At 40.5% G+C, this 24,700-nt stretch overlaps 1 protein-coding gene across 5 annotated transcripts in view; it reads right to left on the bottom strand.

The window, feature by feature from the left end:
- triob (trio Rho guanine nucleotide exchange factor b) overlaps positions 1–24,700 on the bottom strand; it is a 128,180-nt gene that overhangs the window by 25,358 nt on the left and 78,122 nt on the right. For all 5 annotated transcript variants that reach the window (XM_037784436.1, XM_037784432.1, XM_037784433.1 and 2 more), the window contains 21 exons: positions 20,559–20,754; positions 19,260–19,426; positions 15,607–15,726; positions 14,458–14,556; positions 14,250–14,342; positions 13,980–14,129; positions 12,996–13,110; positions 12,660–12,775; positions 11,192–11,314; positions 10,636–10,830; positions 10,025–10,140; positions 9,234–9,300; positions 8,845–8,954; positions 8,614–8,683; positions 8,250–8,339; positions 8,035–8,127; positions 7,032–7,143; positions 6,533–6,723; positions 5,672–5,773; positions 4,126–4,265; positions 3,678–3,777 (listed from right to left, as the gene is read on the bottom strand). In XM_037784436.1, the coding sequence (XP_037640364.1) occupies positions 3,678–3,777; positions 4,126–4,265; positions 5,672–5,773; positions 6,533–6,723; positions 7,032–7,143; positions 8,035–8,127; positions 8,250–8,339; positions 8,614–8,683; positions 8,845–8,954; positions 9,234–9,300; positions 10,025–10,140; positions 10,636–10,830; positions 11,192–11,314; positions 12,660–12,775; positions 12,996–13,110; positions 13,980–14,129; positions 14,250–14,342; positions 14,458–14,556; positions 15,607–15,726; positions 19,260–19,426; positions 20,559–20,754 (2,565 nt within the window). The remainder of the gene's footprint in view (positions 1–3,677; positions 3,778–4,125; positions 4,266–5,671; positions 5,774–6,532; positions 6,724–7,031; positions 7,144–8,034; positions 8,128–8,249; positions 8,340–8,613; positions 8,684–8,844; positions 8,955–9,233; positions 9,301–10,024; positions 10,141–10,635; positions 10,831–11,191; positions 11,315–12,659; positions 12,776–12,995; positions 13,111–13,979; positions 14,130–14,249; positions 14,343–14,457; positions 14,557–15,606; positions 15,727–19,259; positions 19,427–20,558; positions 20,755–24,700) is intronic.

The following is a 24,700-nucleotide window of genomic DNA, read 5'->3' as shown; positions in this document are numbered from 1 at the left end:
CCAGTGTTGTATCTCTCTGAGCTCCAATATAGATTGTAAATTTAAAAGATTAACATAAATTAAAATTGTCATCATTTCACCTGCATTTTAATAATCTTGGCACAAATATTTTAAATAGTCAAGATGCTACCTGGTAATACTGCATAAGCTGATGCCAACAAGCATGGCCATTCAGCAGTGGTGGAATGCAACTAAGTACTGTTACTCAAGTACTGCACTTAAGTACAAATCTGAGGTACGTGTACTTTACGTCTCATGCCACTTTATACTTCTTCTTTTAGTACTTTTACTTAAATAAAGGGTCTGAGTGCCTCCTCCAGCATTGTCATTCAGTGAAATTACTTCTGACATCACTAAATTGAGTGAATGGGCTCTCAGAACAAAAAGCAAACATTCCCACACACTTTGAAAAACAGTACTGGTACTCCATCAGCAACGTAAAGTGGAAGTGTACATGCACCGATGATTGGTGACTCATTCTAGCACAACTGAACAAAACGTCACTCTGACGATCTGACTCCAATCATCCGATCATCTAAGTGTCTATGAAGAGAAAGGCAATATGAGATAGAGGTGGAACACGGTGGGATTAGTCACTTTTCTCACTAGTTGCTCTCAAAGGTACTTCTGTTCAACACGGGACTGAAAACGCAGCTGCTTGCAGCTATTAAGGCTGCAATTTCTGGGCTGCTCACAGGTGAAAGATAGACAGTAACGGTACACCACTGAGGGTGCACAAATTTTGTTATTCTACAAATATGAAATACAAAAGCATATACAATTTCTGATTGTCTGGGTTAAAATGAATTGGCTTTATTGAACCCAATAAATGCAAATGAATACCACAAATGTCCCATCATGTGTAGCTTTTCCTCTCTGCTGTACATAGCAATAAATCAATTTCATGTTTTCAAGTTCTTAACTCTTCACTAAGCATTTCCATGTATTTCATGGTAAATCTTCCAAGAAAAAAAACAAACATGTTTATATCAAAGAATTTTGAGCAATAAAACCATAAACAATTCTAGTCATCTTGTGAGCATTTATATCAAATATGACTTAATGGCAGATGAGAAAAGTCTTATACATAAGTTATACTATTAGTTATACAGTTAATAATAGCCACATACTGTACTGAAAAATCATTCACACATTGCATTCTTTCAAAGGTTTACTGTGTTCCTTATTTCTAGTGTTGAATATTGCAACAAGTCCGTTATGTCCTTTATAACTGAAATAGGTTGCATTTCAAAAATGTTCACTGTGTAAATGTCAAAGTAATGTTTTTTTCTTTTTTTCAAATACTGCAAAGCACATTATTTTCAACATACCCTTTGGTAGTGCGGTAAAGCCAAAGAGCTGAGGAGTTGAGAAACGGGATGTGAGATCCTGTCCTCCAGCCTCTCCATTGCTTTCCACTCCCTCATTACGAGAGAAGTCTCAAAGAGCTAAATAACAACAACAACAACAACTCTACAGACGTCTGATTTCTACAGCAATCCACTGAAAATCTCCTAAATCACAATGAGAAGTTGCTCACTAGGTAAGGATAAGCTATCTGGAAAATAGTACAACTGATTTAACTTTTTATGGAATATTTATCCTGGGAAAACAGCACTAGATAATTACAATCCTGATCCATTATAACATCCCACGGCCAGAAGAAAAGTTGCAGCCGTCCCCTGTAACGGTCGACAGCGCTCCTCTGTGGGTTCTCACAATCAGACTATTGAAGCTTAAATGATTCCCTGTTGTGTTGTCTCTTCCCCGGAGCGGAGCGGTTAATCCATCCTTGTCTTTAAACAAGTGTTGCCACAATTTAGCTCACTAATGTCCACTGATAAACAAAAAAACAATCCAGAAAATTAGAAGAGAAAACACAAAAATATTGCCCAAATATTTCTACGTTTGAAGAAAAAGTGCGAGATCGATAGCTGCGAGGACTTGAAGCTGTGCTCTCCTGTCTGGCATACAGACGAGCATCCTCTGTGAAGGGAGCGTGGGAGGCTGAAGCTGCTGACACACAAGTCAGTCACTAAAGCAGAGACACACACAGGAACACGGACACACACACACACTGACACTAACACAAACACAAACACACCACTGTCACAGCCTCTTGAATGGGAGGTCTCACAGAGAGTCCTCACAGAGAGAGAGACAGAGAGAAGCATTCAAAAAGCGAGATTGAGATGCAAAATTTTAATCTGCACGTGTTACTGTGTGCTTTGAATGTTTATGCTTGTGAGCGTGTCCTTAACTGAGGGAACAATGACTAATTAATCAGTTTTGACAAGTGGATAAACACACACAGTGCTCATCCTTGCCTTTACAATTTGGTTTTAGGCTACATGAATCAACCATAGAGCTGAGCTTTGCACTAACAGTTAATTAAACAGTGACGGTGAACACGCTAAGCAAATTTTCTTATTTTTCCTGAAGAGGCCGAGCTGGGGAAAGTCCAATTCAAGTGTGAAAATAATGACCTCATGTAAGAGAACACCGCTACAGTTTATAATTAGTGCGATATAAAAGTATGGATATATTTGTTATCTGTGTGCTGGTGTGTGTCTGTGTGTGTTAGTTTTACAGTTGCTCATACTGAGCGTAGGAGGACAGGCCTTCTGTGGTGCTATTACCAGATATAACCACGGCCGACTGTCTCTGTTCACAGTGAGTGAAGACTCTCTCTCTCACACACACACACACACACACACACACACACACACACACACACACACACACACACGCTGCTATAAAGCTCTGTCAGATGGACTGTTTCTTCATCCTAACACAATCAAACACTTTCACAGGAAGCAACTAGAGCAGAGTTGCCTGCATCTAACCAGGCTGCAGCTTCTGATGTGTGATGGCATGATACGGGCCAGTGATTAGCTAGAATGAATGAACTGAAAAGTGTGGCATGTGAATGGAAAAAATAAAACAAAACTGAAAAAATGTCTATTTGGCGTATCACTAAAGTGCTGCCTAATATATTTTGGGGATGAAGAATGCCTGGAGATTGTGTGTGCGTCATACTCGCCAACCTTGAGACCTGATAAATAGGGAGGATTTCAAAACCAAAGCATCGGGTGTGGGAAATTTGAGTTTTTCCTTTGACTTTGTTTCCTGCATTCTGATGGTTTTTAAAGAATGAAAATAGCAAAAATAATAAGTACACTGCAACAGCATTTTAAGTAAAGTAGGACTACTTTTAATTTTACTTTTAATTCTCAGGAAAGCTGATTATTCTGCCCCTCTGGCGTGAACTTGTGTGCATCTCTGGCATAAACTAATATTCATAATTTTGTATTGATACATTAATTATTTTACCCCTGCTTCAGTATTTCTTTCTCTTAGTACTCTCCATTTCTCTCTCCATCTCTCACTCACTGAAGGCCCTTTCAGACGCAACTTGACAACGGCACAACTGTGCTCTGAAATGCATTATTTCCAATGGCTTTTCGCTGCGTCGAGCAAAGCCCAACTTTGGGTGCTGCACGCTGTGATGTGCGGCACCCAAAGTTGGGTAGAAAATTTCCCATAAATCGGGAGAAATATGGGAGAATTATGACCACGGGAGGAAAAACAATGAAAAGCGGGAGTCTCCCAGAAAGAGAGGGAGGGTTGGCAAGTATAGTGTGTGTGTGTGTGTGTGTGTGTGTGTGTGGTCCTACCTTATCACTGTCCAGTGTGTTCTGGGATGTACGTGAGGCGATGGAGATGGTGTCCGGTTGGCTGCTGGCGTCTCCCTGGCTGTCCAGTTCCTCTCCATCCCTGCAGGCAGACATCATCATTACTTTCATTATCACTAATATTACTGATCATTACATTTTTATAAATCTATTACTGGGAGTATTGTTTATAGAGTTGATATTCTGCAACAGCCTGTAGTGTCACTTTTGTTTTTCTCCAGTATGGTTACAATTGTTGATTCAAGCTGCGCCCAGCTGCAGTGTTTTATTTGTCATTATTGGAAAATTGTTTTAAATAGTTTTTACATTTACTCCTCAAATACTTGTTGCATATACAAAAAAATCTTTACTGTATTAACATTTTATGATGTTAACATAATTATAATATAAACTCACATTTTAACTTCAGAGTAATGCACTGTTAGCTTACCGTCTGCCTTTATGTTTAGCTGTGGTGGCTTTAGGGATGTGGATGGGCTCCTTCAGAGCTCCACGCAGGTGGACAGTTCGCTCCTGGATGACCTCCCGGATGTGTTTGATCCAGTCCTGCTTGTTCTCAATACTTGAAGCCTGGGACACAACACATGACTGGGTCAGACAACGATTAGATTTACTGGTTCTAGTCAGTGGATAACCTCCGGGTCTGAAAAGTGAGGCCAATGCGGAAGTGCCATTAAACTTGCATTCTTTCTAATAGCCAGCAGGGGGCGACTCCTCCGGTTGCAAAAAGAAGTCCCATAGAAGTCTATGAGAAAATGAGCCTAATTCTCACTTGATTTATTACCTCAGTAAACATTGTAAACACGAGTTTATGGTCTCAGTCGCTTGAAGTCTTCTTCAATACAGCATGATGTTCATATTGTAAACGAAAACTTAAGGCTTCAAAACGGCAGTCCACAAACTAATGGGTGACATCATGGTGACTACATCCACTTCTTATACTGTATGTACAGGTGTTATGTCAGTTTAACCAGGTCTTTTTCTTCCTGATTTTTCATATACAGACACAGACAGAACATTATATCAACAACAAGAGATGTGAACAGCAGAGCAAAATACAAGCTGTTGCTCACTTAGCCTGAATGAATTAAGTGTTGACCCATAACACGCTATCAGGTTTAATTTAGCAATTACATAGCTGTGTCTGATCTCTCACATGAGTGCCTTGATCCCTGCAGTCTTGCACTTGAGTCACACGTCCCATGTGAAATGACGACACCTGCGTCTCCTATACTTCACTTAGGGCTCCACAGAGCTTATTATGAGCCTCGTGTTTATTTACGTCACCGAGCCATTTCAACACTGTATTTAGCATGTGACTATTCTCGTCTGTGTCTTCTCTTCCTCCTTCACTTAGCAACCGGCAGCACCAAGGCTGCAGTGGCACCGTGTTACATAAGACACAGATTAAAATGGTCATCAGAAGTTATGCAATAAGGGAGATAACTGTGCAGCACATATTCACACATCGTAACACATACAGTACACGGGGATCCACACCTTTTTTGTCTTTGTCTCGGGTCAGTCTCGAAAACAAACACATCTACATCTACCCTGCATAAAACATTGCTTCTGACTCACTGCGTGAGAACTACCAAGTTGCTTGTGAGTTTGGATTATGACCCATCAACTGCTATGCTAATGTTTCTGTGTGATGAGTGAATAAGTAGCAGAAAGTAACACTTCCACCCCCCTACAGGGAGTGAACTTTCTTGGCTGAACAGAGGGCACTATGTAGGATTTAGTGGGGGTGGACTATAGACATGGAGTGTCTTCCGTTTGTATGAACAACTCGACCGCTCCTGCAGAAGGGGAACCACATAAATCATATTTTACACTACAGAGACGGAGGTGGAACTAAAGATACTGTTGTAAAATATTTTTAAAGAAGAAAAAGCTTTTAATTTAAATGTACATATAAATACAGTGACCAAACATGGAACCTTTATCTTCACCATTAAAAGACATTTTGATACCTTGAGGACGATCTTGTTGTCTGAAGTCGGGGTTCTGCCCACCCACAGGGCAAACTTACAAGGATCTCCCTCCACATGTTCTGTCACTCCAAGCTCGGATGTCTGAGGGGGTGAATAAGATATCAACAAATTTACATGATGATAAATACATAAAATACAATTTTATTGATATAGCACGTTTAAAAACAACTGTAGTCAAACACAGTGCTTTACAGTGGCACAGTAATGATAAAGAGACATTATTAAAAATGAATAATAAAATGCAAATCACAATGATAATAATAAATAGTAATGATCAGTGTGCTGACTTGACTATGACTTGCCCCAAACTGCATGTGATTATCATAAAGTGGGCATGTCTGTAAAGGGGAGACTCGTGGGTACCCATAGAACCCATTTTCATTCACATATCTGGAGGTCAGAGGTCAAGGGACCCCTTTAAAAATGGCCATGACAGTTTTTCCTCGACAACATTTAGCATAAGTTTGGAGCGTTATTTAACCTCCTTTGAGACACGCTAGTAGGACATGGTTGGTACCAATGGGTTCCTTAGGTTTTTCTAGTTTCATGTGATACCAGTATCACATCTTCACAAACAAAAAATATGATGTGATAACAATTTGCAACCAAAATAAAAACAATATGTGTCATAGAGGTCCTACAGCTCAAATGTACAACTACAATGACTGGTATATCATCATGTGATAGTTTGTAGTTTTTAACATTGTGAGTGATGCATTCATAGCTTCCTAGCATCGTCCATAGATAAGTTTCACAGTACATCTTATCGATTTCTCTGCTGTCATAATTGGTAGGAAAAAACAGAAACAATATACTTGGATCAAACGGTATATTACTTACAAAGAGCTTGCTCTTGAACAGGTATTTGCTGCGCCCGTTGGAGTCTTTGACTTCTTTGCTGAAGACCAGCGACATCTCGAAGAGGAAGAGGTGTCGGTCGCGACCCTTCCGGATCAGAGTCTTGGGATCCCAAACCTGGAAGGACTCCTGAAGTATCAACTCTCCCTGGGAGTCGATGTTCCCATCAAACCCTGAGGTCGTGAAGGGAGAGGAGGAAATGAGACATTTAGGGGTGTTTGCATGCGTGTACAATATGCACAAACATGTTCGTGGGTGGCAAATGGAGGGAAGTTGAATGAAGTTCGGCTGACTCATAGCTGAGTAATTTGTGCTGAATGCGACATGATTACATTCACAAAAGCAAAGTAGGAAACACTAGACCCTCAGACTCAGTTAACAGTTGTACAGGTGACTATCAAAAAAACACAAGTGTTCCATGAATGGCAGAGGCGTGTGTTTGAAGGTGTGTGAAGATGTGTGTGTGTGTGTGTATACCCACCATCCAGCATTGAGAGGTGCATGGCATCATTGGCTCTCTTGGGGACACTGAGCATGACTTCAAGACCATCCTTTATCTCACCTTTACCCTCCTCACAGCACGTCAACAACTCCTACAACACGAGAAACAGAGACATACACACAGTGACATTTAAATCAGGAAGTAAAGAACAAAGTCATTATTTCGTTCATCCTGTATGAATGTTTTTGCCTGCAAAAAGTGAGTAATGCTTGGCCAGATATCCTTCCGGTAACTATCTATGACACCCATGTCTAAAATACATTATAAACTTACTTATAATGCATTATAATCTGCTTATAGCTCTGCATAATTGTAGTTATAAGCACTCATAAATGTTCAGAATGCTTTATACCAATAATCATAACATTTTATACACAGCATTTTATATAGACTTGTAAGGTCAAGTATCTTCATACTTCATAATTGCTGGTCGCTCACTGACATTTTTTTGCAAGGATCATAGTTTATTATAATTTCAATAGTTGTAATACATTATAGTCTGCTTATAATGCATTATAATCACTGTTATAATGCATTATAATGTGATAAGTTATTCATTGCTTGCTTTAAGTAAAGTAAAAAAACACATTTTACAACATTTTGTGTGTTATTCTTGCATAGCTTTAATGATTTTTTTCGCTTTACTTCAAGCCAACAACGACCACTTGTGATCACACTATAACGCATTATAACAGTGATTGTAATGCATCATAAAAAAATTATAATCAATATTGGAAATTATAATACACTGTGATTCTTGCAGAAAGAAAATGTCAGTGAGTGACCAGCAATTATGAAATATTATACGTGACCTTATAAGTCATTATAGAATGCTTTATAGCATGTTATGATTACTATAATTATACAGTGCTGTAAGCAGATTACAACGCGTTATAAGTATGCTTATATTGTATTATATACATGGGCATCATAGAAAATGTTACTATCCTTCTTTTTTCATTTATTTGAAGGCATGCTGCACCTTGAGAAGGAGCTGGTATTTAGTGATTCTCTGGACTGGTTTGATCAGGTACGAGGAGATGGAGTTGGCCAGGCGATGTCTTTGCTGGATTTCCTGCAAATCAAAAAGGTGAAAAAGACACACGTCTTACATTATTCTGAAAGAAAAATCACTCATCCTAACTCTAATATCACAACTTTATTATACATACACGAGCAGCATCGGTAGTTACTTACATCAAAGTATGGTCCAGCGTGTTCCAGGATGAGCTGAGTGGAGTCGGGCTTATTCTTACAGTAGTTCACATACATCTGGAACTTATCAGCCTGAACAGGAGAAATAACACCAGTACGTTACTCACTAGTTATGATTTGGGATGGAAAACAACAACTTTAGAAAAAAAATGCTCTATATGTCTAGTGTACTGTATATGTTTTGTTATTTAAACTAATCATATAGGAAACAAATGCTGATGAAAACAGAACAAATGAAAACAATGCTGGTTCAATTTTAGAATTGTTGAGGGGTAAATGTATGATAACAGGTGAGGAACACAAATACAAACTGAAATATAAAAGTCACAACTTGTAGATCTCTTACCCAAGTCACAAAACAATGTCCGACATCCTCCGGAAGCTGCTCATACTTCTCCAACTCCTTCAGGAAGATACTGTACACACAGAAAGATTTAAAGGAGGAACAATCAGAAGCTGTATATTCACTACTGCTGAAAAAAAAAGAGTTCCACATGAAATGCATAATCTTAAACCAAATTAGCAGACGTTGATGAGGTCAAGAATACAAAATGTCGTAGATCACTGCTCTACTGACTTGTGATGAAACTCATAGAGGTCCTGCATGTTCCCAAAGATGATGTGCTCCTTGTTGACAATACCGGGAGGAATCTCCTCCACACCGCTGGTCATCTCCCACAGGTACGTCTGCACAAACACACACCAGAGAATAATTCATTAAATACCTCTGTACCAAGTCATCTGATGACGGCATCTGATCGTCACATTACATATTTCAATTAATTGTGTTTTAAAGGAAAATGCTCATGCAATATGAGCATGAAAGCTAAAAACTAACATGATAAGATCAATTTAAGATGACTAAATTCAGAAAAGTCACCTAATTGTAACAAATATTTAACATTTTTTCAAGGTAAATGCTGATGTCTGTTTGTGTGTGTGTGTGTGTTTTCCTATAATACTTACATCCATACACTCCCGTAGGTCTCTGACGTAGGTTTTCTCTGTTTGAATCAGCTCAGCCATTATAAATCTGAAAGGACATGCACATTGGGAGATGAGACACTGATGAACATGGTCAGGTGCTGTACTTTAGTTGACCAAATATAAACGAAACAACCTGTGGTGAAGACTGGTATATACAAAATAAAACAAAGCATTTAAAAGATAAAGAGTTTCACTCTCCTTTCTGTTTCTACATTCTCTGTATGTGCTTTGGTAGCACTGTTGCTATATGTGGACTCATTATATCTCCCTTATGGCTCACGTATAGCTTGTGAACATATTTGTACTGTAATTTACAGGCTGTTCATGCGCTTCCTTTTTGTATGAATTTCCCCATAAAACATTTAAAACCAAAGATATTATATACAGCATCAGGAACGCTGAAACATTTTGTGATAAATGCTCATAAGACACATTACTGCTCTGCCTCCTCTCACATGCTCCATAAATCTCATCTCCTTTTGTTGTCACACTTGATCGGATGTGAAGATGTCGCTATGATGTGCTCACGTTCTCTGGGTAATTTGACATTAAACTGCACATTATCATTTACCCAAACAATTTGAAAATGTAAGCCTGACTGCAGCTATAAAATGTTAATCGGACTGAAAAATAATATGCCTACATATGTTTGCGGGAAAACACTGAATTATTCATGCAGCCATGTTTCCAGGCCTGTGTAGGAAACCTGTGATGCTGAACATCAGGTGGCGATCAGGAGACAGCGTGCCAGGGAAATATCTTGCACTCACTCTTTCCTTCGCGCTGACTTCCTCTTCTCCTCGTTGAGTTCATGGGCAGCATCCCTCAACTTGACCTCTGACCCCGGGGCACTGGCTGGGATGATGTCCAGTTGCAGCTCTTTACTCTGAAAAGGAGACAGCGGCTTTTATGTTGCGCACAACAGGCACGGAGGTCATTCACTAGTCAACACACCAGTGTGTGACGCATTTGCTTTCTCTTAGCACCACTTCATTAAAATGAACTGGTGGGAAATGGAGTTTAAACACGAGTGACAGACGGTGTCAGTCTCCAATATCTATCTACATCTGACCACCTGGTGCAAGCTCCTACTCTTGAAACTGCAATAACATTAAAGCCAGGAGTAGTTTGTATGATTATATTCATCACATAAAACATGATTTTCTTTTAATCTCATCTTAGAAAGGCTAGAGGCCAAGGTTGCAGTATAACTTGTGCCAGACATGGACTGCATCAACGGCTGTATCGCTCTATGGTCTTTCATTATAGAGCGTCAACTCAAGGTTTTAGGATAAAGCAGTAGAGTTTGTCAAAACACATTAATAAGAATAGAAATTATATATGTGTTCTTCTTTGATTTTTATCAATGGTGTGCACTCACGGCCTTGTTGGAGTCGGAAGAAATGCCAAGCGCTGTTTCCAGGCAGGTTCGGTATTTGTCCATGCGGAGAGAGAAGTCCCTGTAACGCTTGTCCACTGAGGACACCCATTTCTTTATCTCCAGGGCATGGGCGTGTCCCTTGTCACAAAACCCATCCGCCAGCTGGATCAACAGCTTTACCCGCTCTTTGGTTTGCTGTCAATAGAGGGACATTGAGGGGGGGGATAGAGAGAGAAAAGAGAGGTGGCCCGCAGAGAGCCAGTGCCGGTGGAGGAAAGGTAGAGGTAGAGAGTTAGGAATCAGTGTGCTGCTTAATGGACACAATAGCTTGTTCTCTAACACAATAACAGTGACACAGTAATGAGGAACTGGGACAATACACTGCCCTGGGAATGGGCCTCACAGAGGAGAGCAGGACTGTGCAAACGTACACACGACACAACACAACCAGCAGAGCTACAGGCACACAGATACACAAATACAGTCTCTATCCTTCCCACCTTCTTTTACACAGTAATAGATCTGATACAAACAAACATAAACACATAACACATACCTTTGCTGTGATCTGGAAGTCTTCGTGCTCTTTTAGCAGCTCCTGTGTGTGGTGAATGCTGGAGCCGGTGGATGTGTGTGTGGACAGGTAAAACTCCCCAGTGTCATGGATCCACTCCAAGGCCTGAGGAAACAACCAATCACAAGTGAGCACATTTTACAATGCAGGGAATTTAGTTGCACAATTTAACACAGTCTCTATTAACTATCCAAATCTGAAGAGCCGGTACGAGTTGGTACACTTGAAACTCTTATTACTACAATAAAATTAAAGCCAATGGGCAGTTTGTTAAACTCCCCATCGTCCCCTTCATCCTCTCCTATCTAGTGGGACATGTGTTTAAATATGAACTGAGGAATTAGATATTTAACAATCTGTTGCCACCTATTAAAAGTGTAGCTTAAACTTACATTTCTAGCATTCAGTTTCCAAAGGTCCTACTTAGCTTCTATTCCTTTTTCCACGTCTGTGTACTTTATAAACTGGGCCTTCAGGCCCTGACCAGCAGTAGCAGAACTGGTCCAGTCAAACTGTGAGACCAGAAAGCATTTGGGCCCTGGGGATAAAATCTGGATCGCCCTAGAATAGCCATGTCCTAGAAACATCTATGATGTCATCAGATTTTTATTGGCTAAGGGGAATTGTTGTGTGCTTGTGCTGTGCTAACCAAACACCACAAGAGGGAGCAAAGTGTCTGTATTTAAACAATCTTAGACCTGGTAAACAAGGACGGAGTTAAGAGCCACAGATTCAAACTTGGTTCAGCTTCTTGAAATTGTAGTTTCCAGCAGTCAAAGTCATGTTTAAATAAGAGGAAGATAAGATAAGAAGAGATGTTGGCTGCTGCTGAAAATAGTAATATCCTAACTGTCCATCTCATAGGTTCTTGTATCTTTGAACAATGGCTGATCGGAGACTTGTCGGACTGAGAAAAATTGACCTTGACCCATCATCCTAGCTCAGTTCTCTTATTCTTCCAAAACACAGAAAAACTTTACAATACAAATACCAGTGGTTGAAATGTTCAGTGCTGCCTGAGGGGTCAAAATGAGCAGTTGTAGACTTATGTTTGGCAATACTCTGTAATAAACGTAGTGTTTAAATATACTGGGCCACATAATGATAGCCGTCTATAAGTCTGTCATTGTTGCAAATGTTGGCCAGCTTACATCACTTCCAGTATATTTGCAATGTATCATTACTAAGAAAAACAGACCTCTTGATTTAAAAAGAGGGACGAATCAAGATGGGAGTTGCAGCTGTATGCTAACTGAGACAAGTCAACTTGCTGATTTAGTTCCAATACAATCAGCCAGTCATCTAACAGGGAGGAGGCATATTTCTACTCACTCTGTCTGTAGTGAATCGAATGACACGATGCACCGGCATGCTCAGCTTTATCTCCAAATTGTGCTTTTTGCAAGTGCACACATAAACGTACAGTACACATGCAATCATAAGGACACACCTGTTTGGCGCTGCGTTCAAACACTACGTATTGCTGACACTGGTCCAACCGCCGCTTCCTCATAGTCCAGAAGTGGAGCACTCTGTTCTCTCTCTGCAGCAACTCATTCAAGATATCTGATGATACAACACAAGCACAAAAAAATACATTAGTCAAGATGTTTATCACTGTACATCAGCATTATACAGGAAGAAAAAAAAACACCTGAAGTTATAATCCTGTGAATAAATTAAGAAACTGTGGAGAGAAAAAGTTCAATAAGATAATAACAACTTAACATCTTTGTAAAGATTAGATGCAGAAAAGATAAAGGTGATTAATGACCCGTCTACTTACTCTTAACCTGAGTCTCCGGAGCTTTGACGTGGGACAACATGCCGGGCATGTTGACACTGTTCCTGTGCAGGTACTTCAAGAAGACATCGGCGTTACGCCTGGCTAACGTGCAGGCCTGTAAGTGTGCACAAGGAGAGCAGATGTCACTTACAGGGTCAATGATAATATCCTTCTGACTAATAAAATAGCTTAGAATCACACAATTAACAAGTGATTATTAGGGCTGTCAAACGATTGATTAATTGCGATTAATCTCAAATTAATCACACATTTTTTATCTGTTCACAATGTACCTTAAAGGGAGATTTGTCAGGTATTTAATACTCTTATCAACATGGGAGTGGGCAAATATGCTTGCTTTATGCAAATGTTTGCATTTATTTATTACTGGAAATCAATTAACAACACAAAACAATGACAGATATTGTCCAGAAACCCTCACAGGTACTGCGTTTAGCATAAAAAATATACTCAAATCATTACATGGCAAACTGCAGCCCAACAGGCAACAACAGCTGTCAGTGTGTCAGTGTGCTGACTTGACTATGACTTGCCCCAAACTGCATGTGATTATCATAAAGTGGGCATGTCAGTAAAGGAGAGGATACCCATAGAACCCATTTCCATTCACATATCTTGAGGTCAGAGGTCAAGGGATCCCTTTGAAAATAACCATGCCAGTTTTTCCTTGCCAAAATTTAGTGTAAGATTAGAGCATTATTTAGCCTCCTTCGCAACAAGCCAGTATGACATGATTGGTACCAATGGATTCCTTAGGTTTTCTAGTTTCATATGATACCAGTATCTTCATCTAGCTTGAGTCCGCCACAACCTAAGAATCACAAGTTGCGTTAATGCGTTAAAGAAATTAGTGGCGTTAAAACAAATTTGCGTTGACACGTTATTATCGCGCTAACTTTGACAGCCCTAGTGATCATACGTGTCATTTCAAAATATAAATTGCAATAACATCTTCTTTCTCACCTTGAGGAAGGCCTCTTTCTGCTCCAGATGTTTGCTGATCATGGGGGTGACGTGGTCCGACTCACTGTTCGGACCCAGTTTATCAGCACCGCCACACCAGTCTTCCTCTCTCTTATACTCCTGCTCCAGGCTTTCTAACACACTGCACACCTGAAACATAGATGAGGCAGCACATAAAACCACTGTGAAATGCAACACTGACCTTCTCCTGCTCCAGACGTACATGCAACCCGTGAAACTGCACATCTTTGGGGAGCAATTTTTAAGTACCTGTTCAGAGGTCTTGTAGAAGGCCACAGAAGCATTAACCAGCTTCAGTCGATCCTCCATCTTCAGCATCAGCTGCTGCCAGTGGTCTGCCACCTTCAAGTCAAAGAAAACAACTCAGTTTATCCTTTTGCAGCTTTAAAATAGCAACCACGTTACCTACATTATTGCTCATGTTTTCTTTTCGAGAAAAATTGTAAGAGAGCAATACCTTTTCTGCACAGTCTCTTATCATATCCATGTCGTAGTGGTTTGCCTGGAGTAAGGCCTCGGCCTTCTGCTGTACCTGCAGCGCACTCTGATGGGTTTTCTGCATGGGGGATAAGGGCGAGATAGAAAAATAATGAAATTCAAGAGTTATATGAATCTCTATATCACAATGATTGCTAGGAAAATAAAGTCCCAGCTCCCTGTTGGACCCTGCAGGGCAGTTTGGTGGAGGACTGGGGAGCAGCAGAAGAAAGGCTAAATAAATAAAAGTAGCGTCTGATTATCGCTGTGTCATAAAGATTGTCCTGGAGCGAGCGTTCTGGAGAGGAAATGAGATAGGGAGGTATTAAAGGACAGTATCTGGTGATGTTTGTGTCATAGCGGTTAGCCTGAGAATAAGGCGTTTTCTCCTTGCTGGACTCAGAACACTAGAGGGAAGAGCTGAAGAGCGAAACAGAAGGAGATAAAGGAAGAATAATGTCTGCAGCACCTGCTGGGTACTGTCAAGGAGGACATTCAGACATCATTTGCTCTTTTCTCACCACGCAGGAACGATTGTGTCTACAGTTATGGCATGCGTGTTCAAATTTCAAGTCTCATATAAGCAATAATCATAAACACAGCTTTCTTCTGAGTGTGCATCTTTGTGTGTGTGAGTTCTGCAGAAGTAGGTCAGGTTCAGGCCCGCATTAAAATGAGCCAGGCTCGACACAGAGTTCAAAGGAAAGACACCCGGCATAATCAGTAGTAAGGAAAGAAAGGTAAGCGGAGAGAGAAGAAAGAGAGAGGTAGAGATATATTCGTTATTTATAATTCCATTTCATGTGCGACTTGTGATGAGAAGGGGAGGCAGTGGAGACACAAACGACACTGTGATGAGTTTTAGAAAGGCAAAAGGTTGAAGGATGAAGGGCGACGGAGCAGAGGAGGTGCAGAAATGGTAAAAGATGAGGGGAAAAGGGAGATGAAAAATGGAGCATGTGGATATGAATCAAGACAAACATGATGAAAGGGAAGAAGAGGGAAAAAAGGGGAGTAAAAAGAAAGATGCAACTGAAAGTATAAAGCACATGGACACACTTTGCTTCTAAATTCTCCATCAATAGAGCAAGAAGAGGAACATTATACATATACTTTTTATTTACTTTACCTCTATTGCATGTTGGAATTGTTCATGTTCCTTCTGCAGTTGTTCGGCTTCCTGTAACGAACTGGCTGTGATCAGACCAGCGTTCAGCATGGACTCACCATTACGGATCCAACCGAGCACCTAAAACATACACAGATACACAGAGTTTTATTATTTATACTTTATTTTTTAACAGGCTAGAATTAGTTATACAACTTATGCTATGAAAACATCTTGAAAAATGGACCAATCACTTCAGAAAGGTGTAAGCTTTTCCCCAAATTCCTCAATCTTCTCTGTCCTGTTTTTTTTTTTTTTTTTCCTTCTCTCCATCCCATCAGCTCTACAACTCTCCATGTGTGCCGACTTTCATCTGTCACTTCTCATATATATTTCCTTGCATCCTCGCTCTGTTGACTCGCTTCACCTTTCACACATTTCCCCTACCTCCCCTACGTATCATGACAGAGGGACTACGATTCAATATATCGCAATTTATTGCGATACTGTAAGCAAGGCAATATATTGCAATTTTTTTAATTTAAAGAAAACCGTAGTACAAAGAACAAACCACCTTATGCATAAAATCTGAGTAAATAAGTGTACTTTTTTATGCAATCAGAACAGTGGGATCTGCATTTGCATTTATCACAGTCCCTGTAACATCCAGCATCATGGCACTACTTTGAGAGGGCACATACACTGAGATGGCACATACACATACACATAAAGTATTGACTGAGTTAATCTTTGCATACAGTGTTACTGAGAATCAATACAGTATCACAAAATGGAACATCCCCATACTTGATATTTTCGATATTTTCTTACACCCCTACTACATATTACATCTTACTTTATCCTTTCTCCCCTTTGTACATGATCTCTTCAGCTAACACACACCCTGCCTCACACACACACTCCTAGATGCACACAAAATCCCATTTGCTCATAGTTTTGCTGGGCTAGTTCTAGCCAAAGGGCATGTTAAACACAGTCTGTCAAAGACACCTTTCTCTCTCTCTCCCTCTGACTCAGCAAGCACACCTGCTGTGTGGGTGATGGGCAGAACTGCGACTCAAGCTTGGCTATAAAAGTGATGATGCAACACAACTCTGACTCCTGTTTCCTACAGAGCCTGTGTTTCCATTGCACTGGCGATGTCCCGAGGCAGGACAGGTATGAGTGTTAGCTGCTGAATATCAGAGGAGTGGTATGTACACATTACATGACGCATGAAAAAAACAGCTGCAGCATCAGACATAATGAGTACATATGTGATTCATTAGTATGGTATGGCATACCATTGGATTTACATAATATATTCCAATATGTCATCACTGACACCACTCTACTTAAAGTGCTTTATCTTTGCTCTATCCATAATCCCTGTGCTTAAACTGTGCCATTTCATAATGGCATACAGAAAGCGGTTCTAACAAGTAACAACCTCTCAGTTTGGGATATTTAAAGGCAAAAAATAAAATAAAACACACTCTACTGTAGCAACTGTAGTGCAGTAGTCATATATACATAAATCAGCAGCAGAAAGATATAAGCTACAATTATTTATTATTATGGTTGTGTCTGACTTTAGTCTAACAGGGCTGCAGTAATTTCCCAGGATGTAGTGCAAGGGTTATAATAGTCAGGCTTTGTAAGGGAAAGTAAGGCAGAGGCAGTTGAGCTGTATTTTACACTTTAATCTGAGAAATCCACATAAAACTGGCTTAAACGTATTTACTAGGCCGTCAATCGATTCAAATATTTAATCGTGATTAATTGCATGATCATCCATCGCACATTTTTTATCAGTTCAAAATGTAACTTAAAGGGAGATTTGTCAAGTATTTAATACTCTTATCGAACATGGGAGTGGGCAAATATGCTGCTTTATGCAAATTTATGTATAAATTTATTATTGGAAATCAATTAACAACACAAAACAATGACAAATATTGTCCAGAAACCTTAAAAACCATAAAAAATATGCTCGAATCATAACATGGCAAACTGCAGCCCAACAGGCAACAACAGCTGTCAGTGTGTCAGTGTGCTGACTTGACTATGACTTGCCCAAAACAAAGCATGTGATTATCATAAAGTGGGCATGTCTGTAAAGGGGAGACTCGTGGGTACGCATAGAACCCATTTTCATTCACATATCTGGAGGTCAGAGGTCAAGGGACCCCTTTGAAAATGGCCATGCCAGTTTTTCCTCTCCAAAATGTAGCGTAAGTTTAGGGCGCTATTTAGCCTCCTACGCAACAAGCTTATATGACATGGTTAGTACCAATGGATTCCTTCCGTTTTTCTAGTTTCATATGATGCCAGTATCTTCACTCTTTAAAGAGTTTTAAAACTGAGTCCGCTACAATCTAAAAATCACAAATTGCGTTGTTGTGTTAAAGAAATTAGTGGCGTTAAAAGGAATTTGCGTTTACGCGTTATTATCACATTAACTTCGACAGCCCTAGTATTTAACAACTTAAAAAACTAAAAGCCAATTCTGATTATAAATCCCTATTAGCTGCACATACATGCATAGGTGTGTGTAACAGTCCATAGCTGCATATATAGCACCCCCTCTCTGTGGGTAGATGAGTAAAAATAACACCAGCATCCTACTGGCATCATCTTACTGTCAGATCTGTTCATACAATGCGACGGCAGCGCATCTTCTGAAATGTTTCGCTCTCTCTGGGTGTCATTTTGGTTATTTTAGTCTCAATGTCCTATCTGCCACCACTTTTGTTCAATTGTTCATTAATTCTAGTGCGAGCTGAAACATAAAGCCGTTTGTTATTCGGCTGCACTGCTATGATAACAGGCGCAGTTGTGAAAATTGGCTCTGTGTTTGTTTTGTTTTGAAACATCAGTGGGCTACATTGCAAACTCACAGTTTTTTCTTGCTGTGATTGTATTCAGCTGCTGAATGAATATGGGGAAAGAATCACCAGCCAACGTGCTCTTCACTGACACTAACGCTAAACCATCTCTTTCCCCTCATTCATTTCAGATTCTCTCTGGCTCATTTGTCTTCTTTCCCCGTGAATTTCCATTCATCTCCGTCTCTCTTTAAACCTTGGCTGAGCATCCAACCAAACTGTATCGCTCAGACTATTCCCCAAAGTCAGAGAGATATACAGACAGATAGAAATACAGAGAGAGAGAGAGAGAGAGAGAGAGAGGAGGGGGGGAGATTGTTGACACAGGATGACTCATCTACCCGCGGTCATGTACAGACAGAACATACTGTAGCCTTTTAGCACTTCAACACGCTCTGCTGTAACATCATGGTACGCTGTGGCAATACATCGTCAGACTGGCTTTCCACATGTTAGTTTGACCTCAGCATTACAGATATGTAATAGGTGTGTTTATTTCTGAAATACAGCACGTGTGAGCAATCTGAGGACATGTATAAGCTCTATTTCCACTTCCAATATCTTAACACAACATTTTTTTATCATGAATAAAATATTCCGTAAGCACGATTTAGAGGTTTAAAAACCAGACTCTAATACAGGGATTATTCTTTCATTAGTAAAAAGCCTAGCTCTTTTATAGCTTGAGCTTTCAGCGTGCTCTCAAACTCCAACCTACCTACCTAGGCTGTGTCATTGTCTGTCCTTGTTAAACTCGCTTGTCCTTTTTCGTCTTCAAGTACGTACCTGTTTGACTTCAGCCTGCAGATGCCTTAATTGGACACACTGCTCCAGATGTCTCCTGTGCTGCTCTGCTGCCAGGTCCAACTCCTGCTGCTTCTCGTGGAGAAACTCCAGCAGGTCCTGGACCCGTGTGGCCATGTCCACGTCTCTGTCGCATAGCAGCTCCACACCTGCACAGACGACAGACATTTTATTATGTTACCGATGACAATCAATTTTTTTATAATGTCGGTTTATGCCCTTTTTTTTCTTTCACTCGATAATCTCTTGCTGTTAATGACGAGGGTAAATGTGTATTGATTAAAGAGGTATTTAGCAGTTTTGCACACATCTCTGCCATGTGCTGAATTACAAGGAGTGGTCTAAAATATGTATTTCATTAATGTACTCTGTGTTACCTGCATCTGTAGAATAGCAACAGCTACAGATTTGACATTTCAAAAAGTATTCATAGATGGCATAGACAGCTTAGACATTTTTTAAGAACATAAAGCCATGCAGACTGTGAAATGCTGATCTTGTGAAAGCTGAATAAACAACGCCATTTCAGCGCAGATCTTTTATGACAAATTTAGCATCGGCATAATCTGTACTCACATTTTAGTCCTGCATTGTGTGCCAGTCGTGATGCTAGCTGCGAGGCTGGGGCTGGTAAATAATCATTGTCCCGAGGCAAGCTACAGAGGAAGCTCTAGCCACCAAAGACTCAGTCAATCAGTCATCTGTAAGCTTAAAGGACTCAATGTTGTCCCCCCATCTCCTTCTGTTGTTGTATCAGAGCATTATTCAGCCCGTCCTACTGTACTGTTCCACCTGCTTCTTTAAAATGCCTTTACTAATCAGGCCAAACTTGCACGCATAACCAACACAGCTGCCAGGATAATTGGTCTCCCAACACCCAACCTTGCAGAGCTAAACAATGAGGCCATTGCACGCATTGAAACCTCAATAGAACAGGACATCACGCACCCACTCAACCACCACCTCACCCTACTGCATTCTGGGTGCACGTACTCTACAGAGCACTGAGGTGCAGAAGGGCTCGCTTTGGGAAAGGCCAGATCCCTGCAGCAATAGCTGCCCTAAACAACTGTTGTCTGTTGTTGTATACTGGTACTATTGAGCTGTTATATATACAATAAAGTCTAAAGTCTAGTCTTAAGGCAGCCATGTCTCTAGCAGTAGCAGTGTAGCTGGCTGACTACTGAGCCAGATTTTCGCATAACGTCAGCTAGATTTCTACTCTTTCTCACATAGACCATTTGGCCATCTGTGCATCTGTGTTTCCGTTCCCTCACTCACCAGACGCCTGGACCTCTGTGACATACTGCAGCAGCTCTTGTCCCTGGTGGATGACGTCAAAGGTGAGGTTGTTCATAGTGAGCGCCTTGTCGGCATGATGCTGCAGCCTCTGCTCAGCCAGCGTCAGGTCCTCTGTGTCGAATTCACTCATCTGCTGGGACAGTTCCTCGTTCCATGACTCCAGGTCTGAGATGATCTGAGAGGGGGAAAGGGGACGGGGGACGGGGGGGCAGAGAGAGTGAGATAGGAAGAAGGGTTAACTCAGATATCCATCAATACATTTTCTGTAACCGTTTATCCTATTCAGGGTTGCGGGGGGATCGAAGGCGAAGGCGAGATACAGACTATCACTCAGATATAATAGGAGAAAAAAATGACTTTTTACTCACTCACCAAAATGACTGAGAGGCGATGAACACAATTAAAGGGACTATTTGTAACTTTCAGAATCGCTTGTTAACAGCGACACCTGTGGCCGTTAAGTCAACGAAAGTCAGCGTCGGGCTCGCGCTTGCTCGCTCTAAACAGACATGAACGAGCATCGCTCAAAACAGTGAGGCAACACACGTCAGCTAAAACCACAATATCACTCTATATTTCACCTGCTTGGCAGTAATGTTAGCTGACCAGACGAAGGTCTCTCCATGAATCAATGCTGATCCTAGTGTTGGCTTTTGGTGCCGGGGCTGGAGCAGGAAAAGAAACGTTATCGCCGCCCAACTGTGCCCGCAGTGAGACACCGGCACCCGGTCAGAGACGATAACATTTCTCGCTGTGGAGCCCCGTCACTTCACAAGACACGGAAAAACCTCTTTTGGTCTGGAGGAGCTGCAGCAGTTACAGTATTTCTGCACAAACGTCCACTGTACATTCACTAGATATTCTCAGAGCTAAACTAACTCTTCTGCAGTGTGGAGTGAGCGCGCGTTCACGTCTAGGGGTGGAGCGAGACAGCGAGAACGCGCACGCTGTGTGAGTGAAGGCAAGCAGGCAGCGGAGCAGTGACTCCGGCCACATGCTTAAAAAGTTACAAACAGTCCCTTTAAAAAAAAAAAAATTCTAGTGACAAATTATTTTGCTTGCATTTTTGACTTCATTTGACAGTCAAAGTGTAAAATGAAGTGAGAGAAAAATTGCATAAAATAATGTGTGACAAAGGTCCCTGTCTGATTTCAAACCCAGGAGAAGATTTCACGGTGCAAATACTACGCTGCTGAGACACTTCGACTCATTATAAACTCACCAGCACAGACATTTCATTTAATTATCCCACTAATTATATGATTAAGATAACTTTTGAATACCAAGTCAGACGGTTTAATCACTGTAACCCACATTACACACATTAAGCTTACTGCCGCAATAAGGGATAACATATTACACTGGTGATGCATGGCTGGTAAAGCAGATGTACAGAGATGTCAGTGCTTGTCTCTGACTGCCCACGCAAGCTGAATCATGATACCAGGGGCACCTTGATCCTGGCACCATCCAGATCTGTCTGTCAATGTTTTTCTTTTTCTTTTTTTAAAACTAACTCAGGAGGTCTCATCTACACTTAATTTCAGAATCTACCCACCTCTTGCTCTGGGGCATATGGAGCTACCATAAATTGTCAAATAGTGGCAGAGGCTTTATTTACTGTACAGGAAGAGAGAATGAGGTCTTTATGTAAGACAAGACTATTAGTAGAAACATGTTTTGATTGCTATTTCCACTTTTGTGTAAGTATGTTTTATTATAGTCTTCCTGTAAATTGAATAATCCCCGTTTCCCTGATTTGCTGATTGACGTAGAACTCCCTTTCCTGGAAAGCATTTACTGTGTAACATCTGCAGGAAGTGTTATCAAAAGCACCATCGAGAATGAAGAAGAAGTAACATTAATTCAATCAGTGTTCATTTGGGAGTGAGAGCATTATTTCTGGTAAAAAGTGAGACAGTCAAGAGTAGAAAATTGTATGGCGTGACTATATTATGTGAGCCTATTGTACAGGTACTGGTAATTTAATTATTTCCCCTTTTTTCCGAGGCTTTATTTAGGACTGGACTCTTTGTGTTCAAATAGACTAAACCGTTGGCTTTTTCTTGAGATTGACATTTACAGTATACATTGGCCATAACATGATTCGCAAAAGACAAAACTGGTCAAATTTCAACAAACATGCTCTCAGCTTCTTTAGTAACGTGTTTTTGAACAGTTTGAATCAAGTGTCCGTCCTACATTCAGCTGTTCTGTAACTTTATAAACGAATGTGAAAAATGTGTCAATTTGAAACGTGTGGAGTTACCGTGCCCTGACAACTGGACGTTGGATGTAGGTAATGGGAATATGTCACGCAGCAGCTCATGACAGTGGTAAAATTTGATCTGTATGCATAAATGAAAATGAGATGCTTTGGCAGCTGTCCTCTTCAATTCAGACAGTGCTATCTTTGTGGCTTAAAAGATCTCCCAACAATGAGGAGTGCATGGACTTAGAAAAGGAAGAAGGGGAAACAGTGATGTGAAGAGGGACAGAGGAGCATCAGTGTTTGCATGTCTGTAATCGTAACTAAGATCAGATAGAAAAAGGTTATTTAGAAGTAAGAAATTCCTAACATGAAACAGAATATCTGTATGAGAACATGATCCTCTCTGGCCATGCTATTTTTAATTTCCTCTATCTTAAAACTAACACAATCCTGCTGACGCATGTTAGAACAACACGAGTGCTACAGATAGAGGTTTGATACATAGTGCAGCAAAAGTATATACAATGTAAAACTTGGCCAAGAATGGTGCTGCAGTTTAGCAATAACTATTTACAGCAGGCTGAGTGTATGGTTATGCTATTTGTCATAAGCAACATTTAGGGAAAACCATGGAGTAGCTGCTCTTAACAGACATACGACAAATTAAATGCAAACAGTTTTAAGTGTAAAGTGAAAACTGTACTCAGTAAATACATTTCTACAATTACTGTCGGAACAGTAAATGCTATACATTGATCCAAACAAAACAAAATCTTCTCTTTGCTGTCTATAATTTCGCTCGTCCACTTGTTTTTTTTGAGTACTGTGCGTTTCTCTAATTCTAATGATACGCACGATGAAGTCTGAGTCCCAGGGAACCAAGGAGCTATCAGCAATTATTCCCAAGTTTACCTTTCAAAAACACCAGCAGTCACTAAGAGCAATTATTATTTTGGATCCTGTCGTTGGTGCTGCTAACGCAGAGAAAGTCCCAGTGTGCGCGCGACACCAGTGGGCTTAAAACTTTCTTCAAAGACAAATTCAATTAAAACACAAATGTCAAAAGGAACAAGACGTCATTGATGTTATTTGGTTTTCTATAATTTAATGTTTATACAAAAAGGAAGGTAAACCTCTTTTGCAATAAAGAGCACTATTCTCTGATCACGCAGAAAAAACGTGCTATACTTTATGACAAGATACTCCAGGAATTGGGATTCACACAAATTCCCCTGCTATAAAGTCTCTTCTGAATAGAAACAAGCCTTTCTTGTCTAAAACACAGAGTAATCTTATCAAGTATTTCTACAGCAGAATAATATAATACCCTCTCTACCCGCTATTGAAATTTAAAAAATCTGGCAACAAAGTAGAAACTTACCAAGTACTCATTTGCACTCTGCTCTCCTCTCCTCTTACAGTTGAGTAAAATGCCCTCTGTGTGCAAAAAGACCATCTCCCTCAGCTACCAACGCTGTGGAAACTAACTAACTAACAGAGGAGATAAGTCTCCTCTTTGACCACAGATATTTTTTTCCCTCTGTGGTGTGCACTGATACAGAGCTTATCATCAGAGAAGAAAGAACCGTGAGACAAGTGTACGTCTCACCTCAACCCGTGCCCTCACCTCAAACACACACCCCCATTCAAGACAGGAGGGAGTGTCACAGTGCATGTGTGTGTGGTGGTGTGTGTGTGTGGGCAGGGAGTGGAGGGAGACAAATGCCTCCTCCACCCGTCTTCATGCTCGAGCACTGTGTCATATTAATCCTTTGTCTACGAGTGGGCGTTCTTCAGTGTTCAACATGAGAGATTAGCAGATTCACCACCATTCCCTGACTCGACACGCAGAGCTAATGTGAGACTCGTCTGTTCTTTTGGGCTTTAAAATGCAGACGCAAAAAAACTT

The sequence above is a fragment of the Sebastes umbrosus genome, chromosome 11 (assembly GCF_015220745.1).
Source record: "Sebastes umbrosus isolate fSebUmb1 chromosome 11, fSebUmb1.pri, whole genome shotgun sequence".
Lineage (NCBI taxonomy): Eukaryota > Metazoa > Chordata > Actinopteri > Perciformes > Sebastidae > Sebastes > Sebastes umbrosus.
This window is presented reverse-complemented; position numbering and strand designations above follow the sequence as displayed.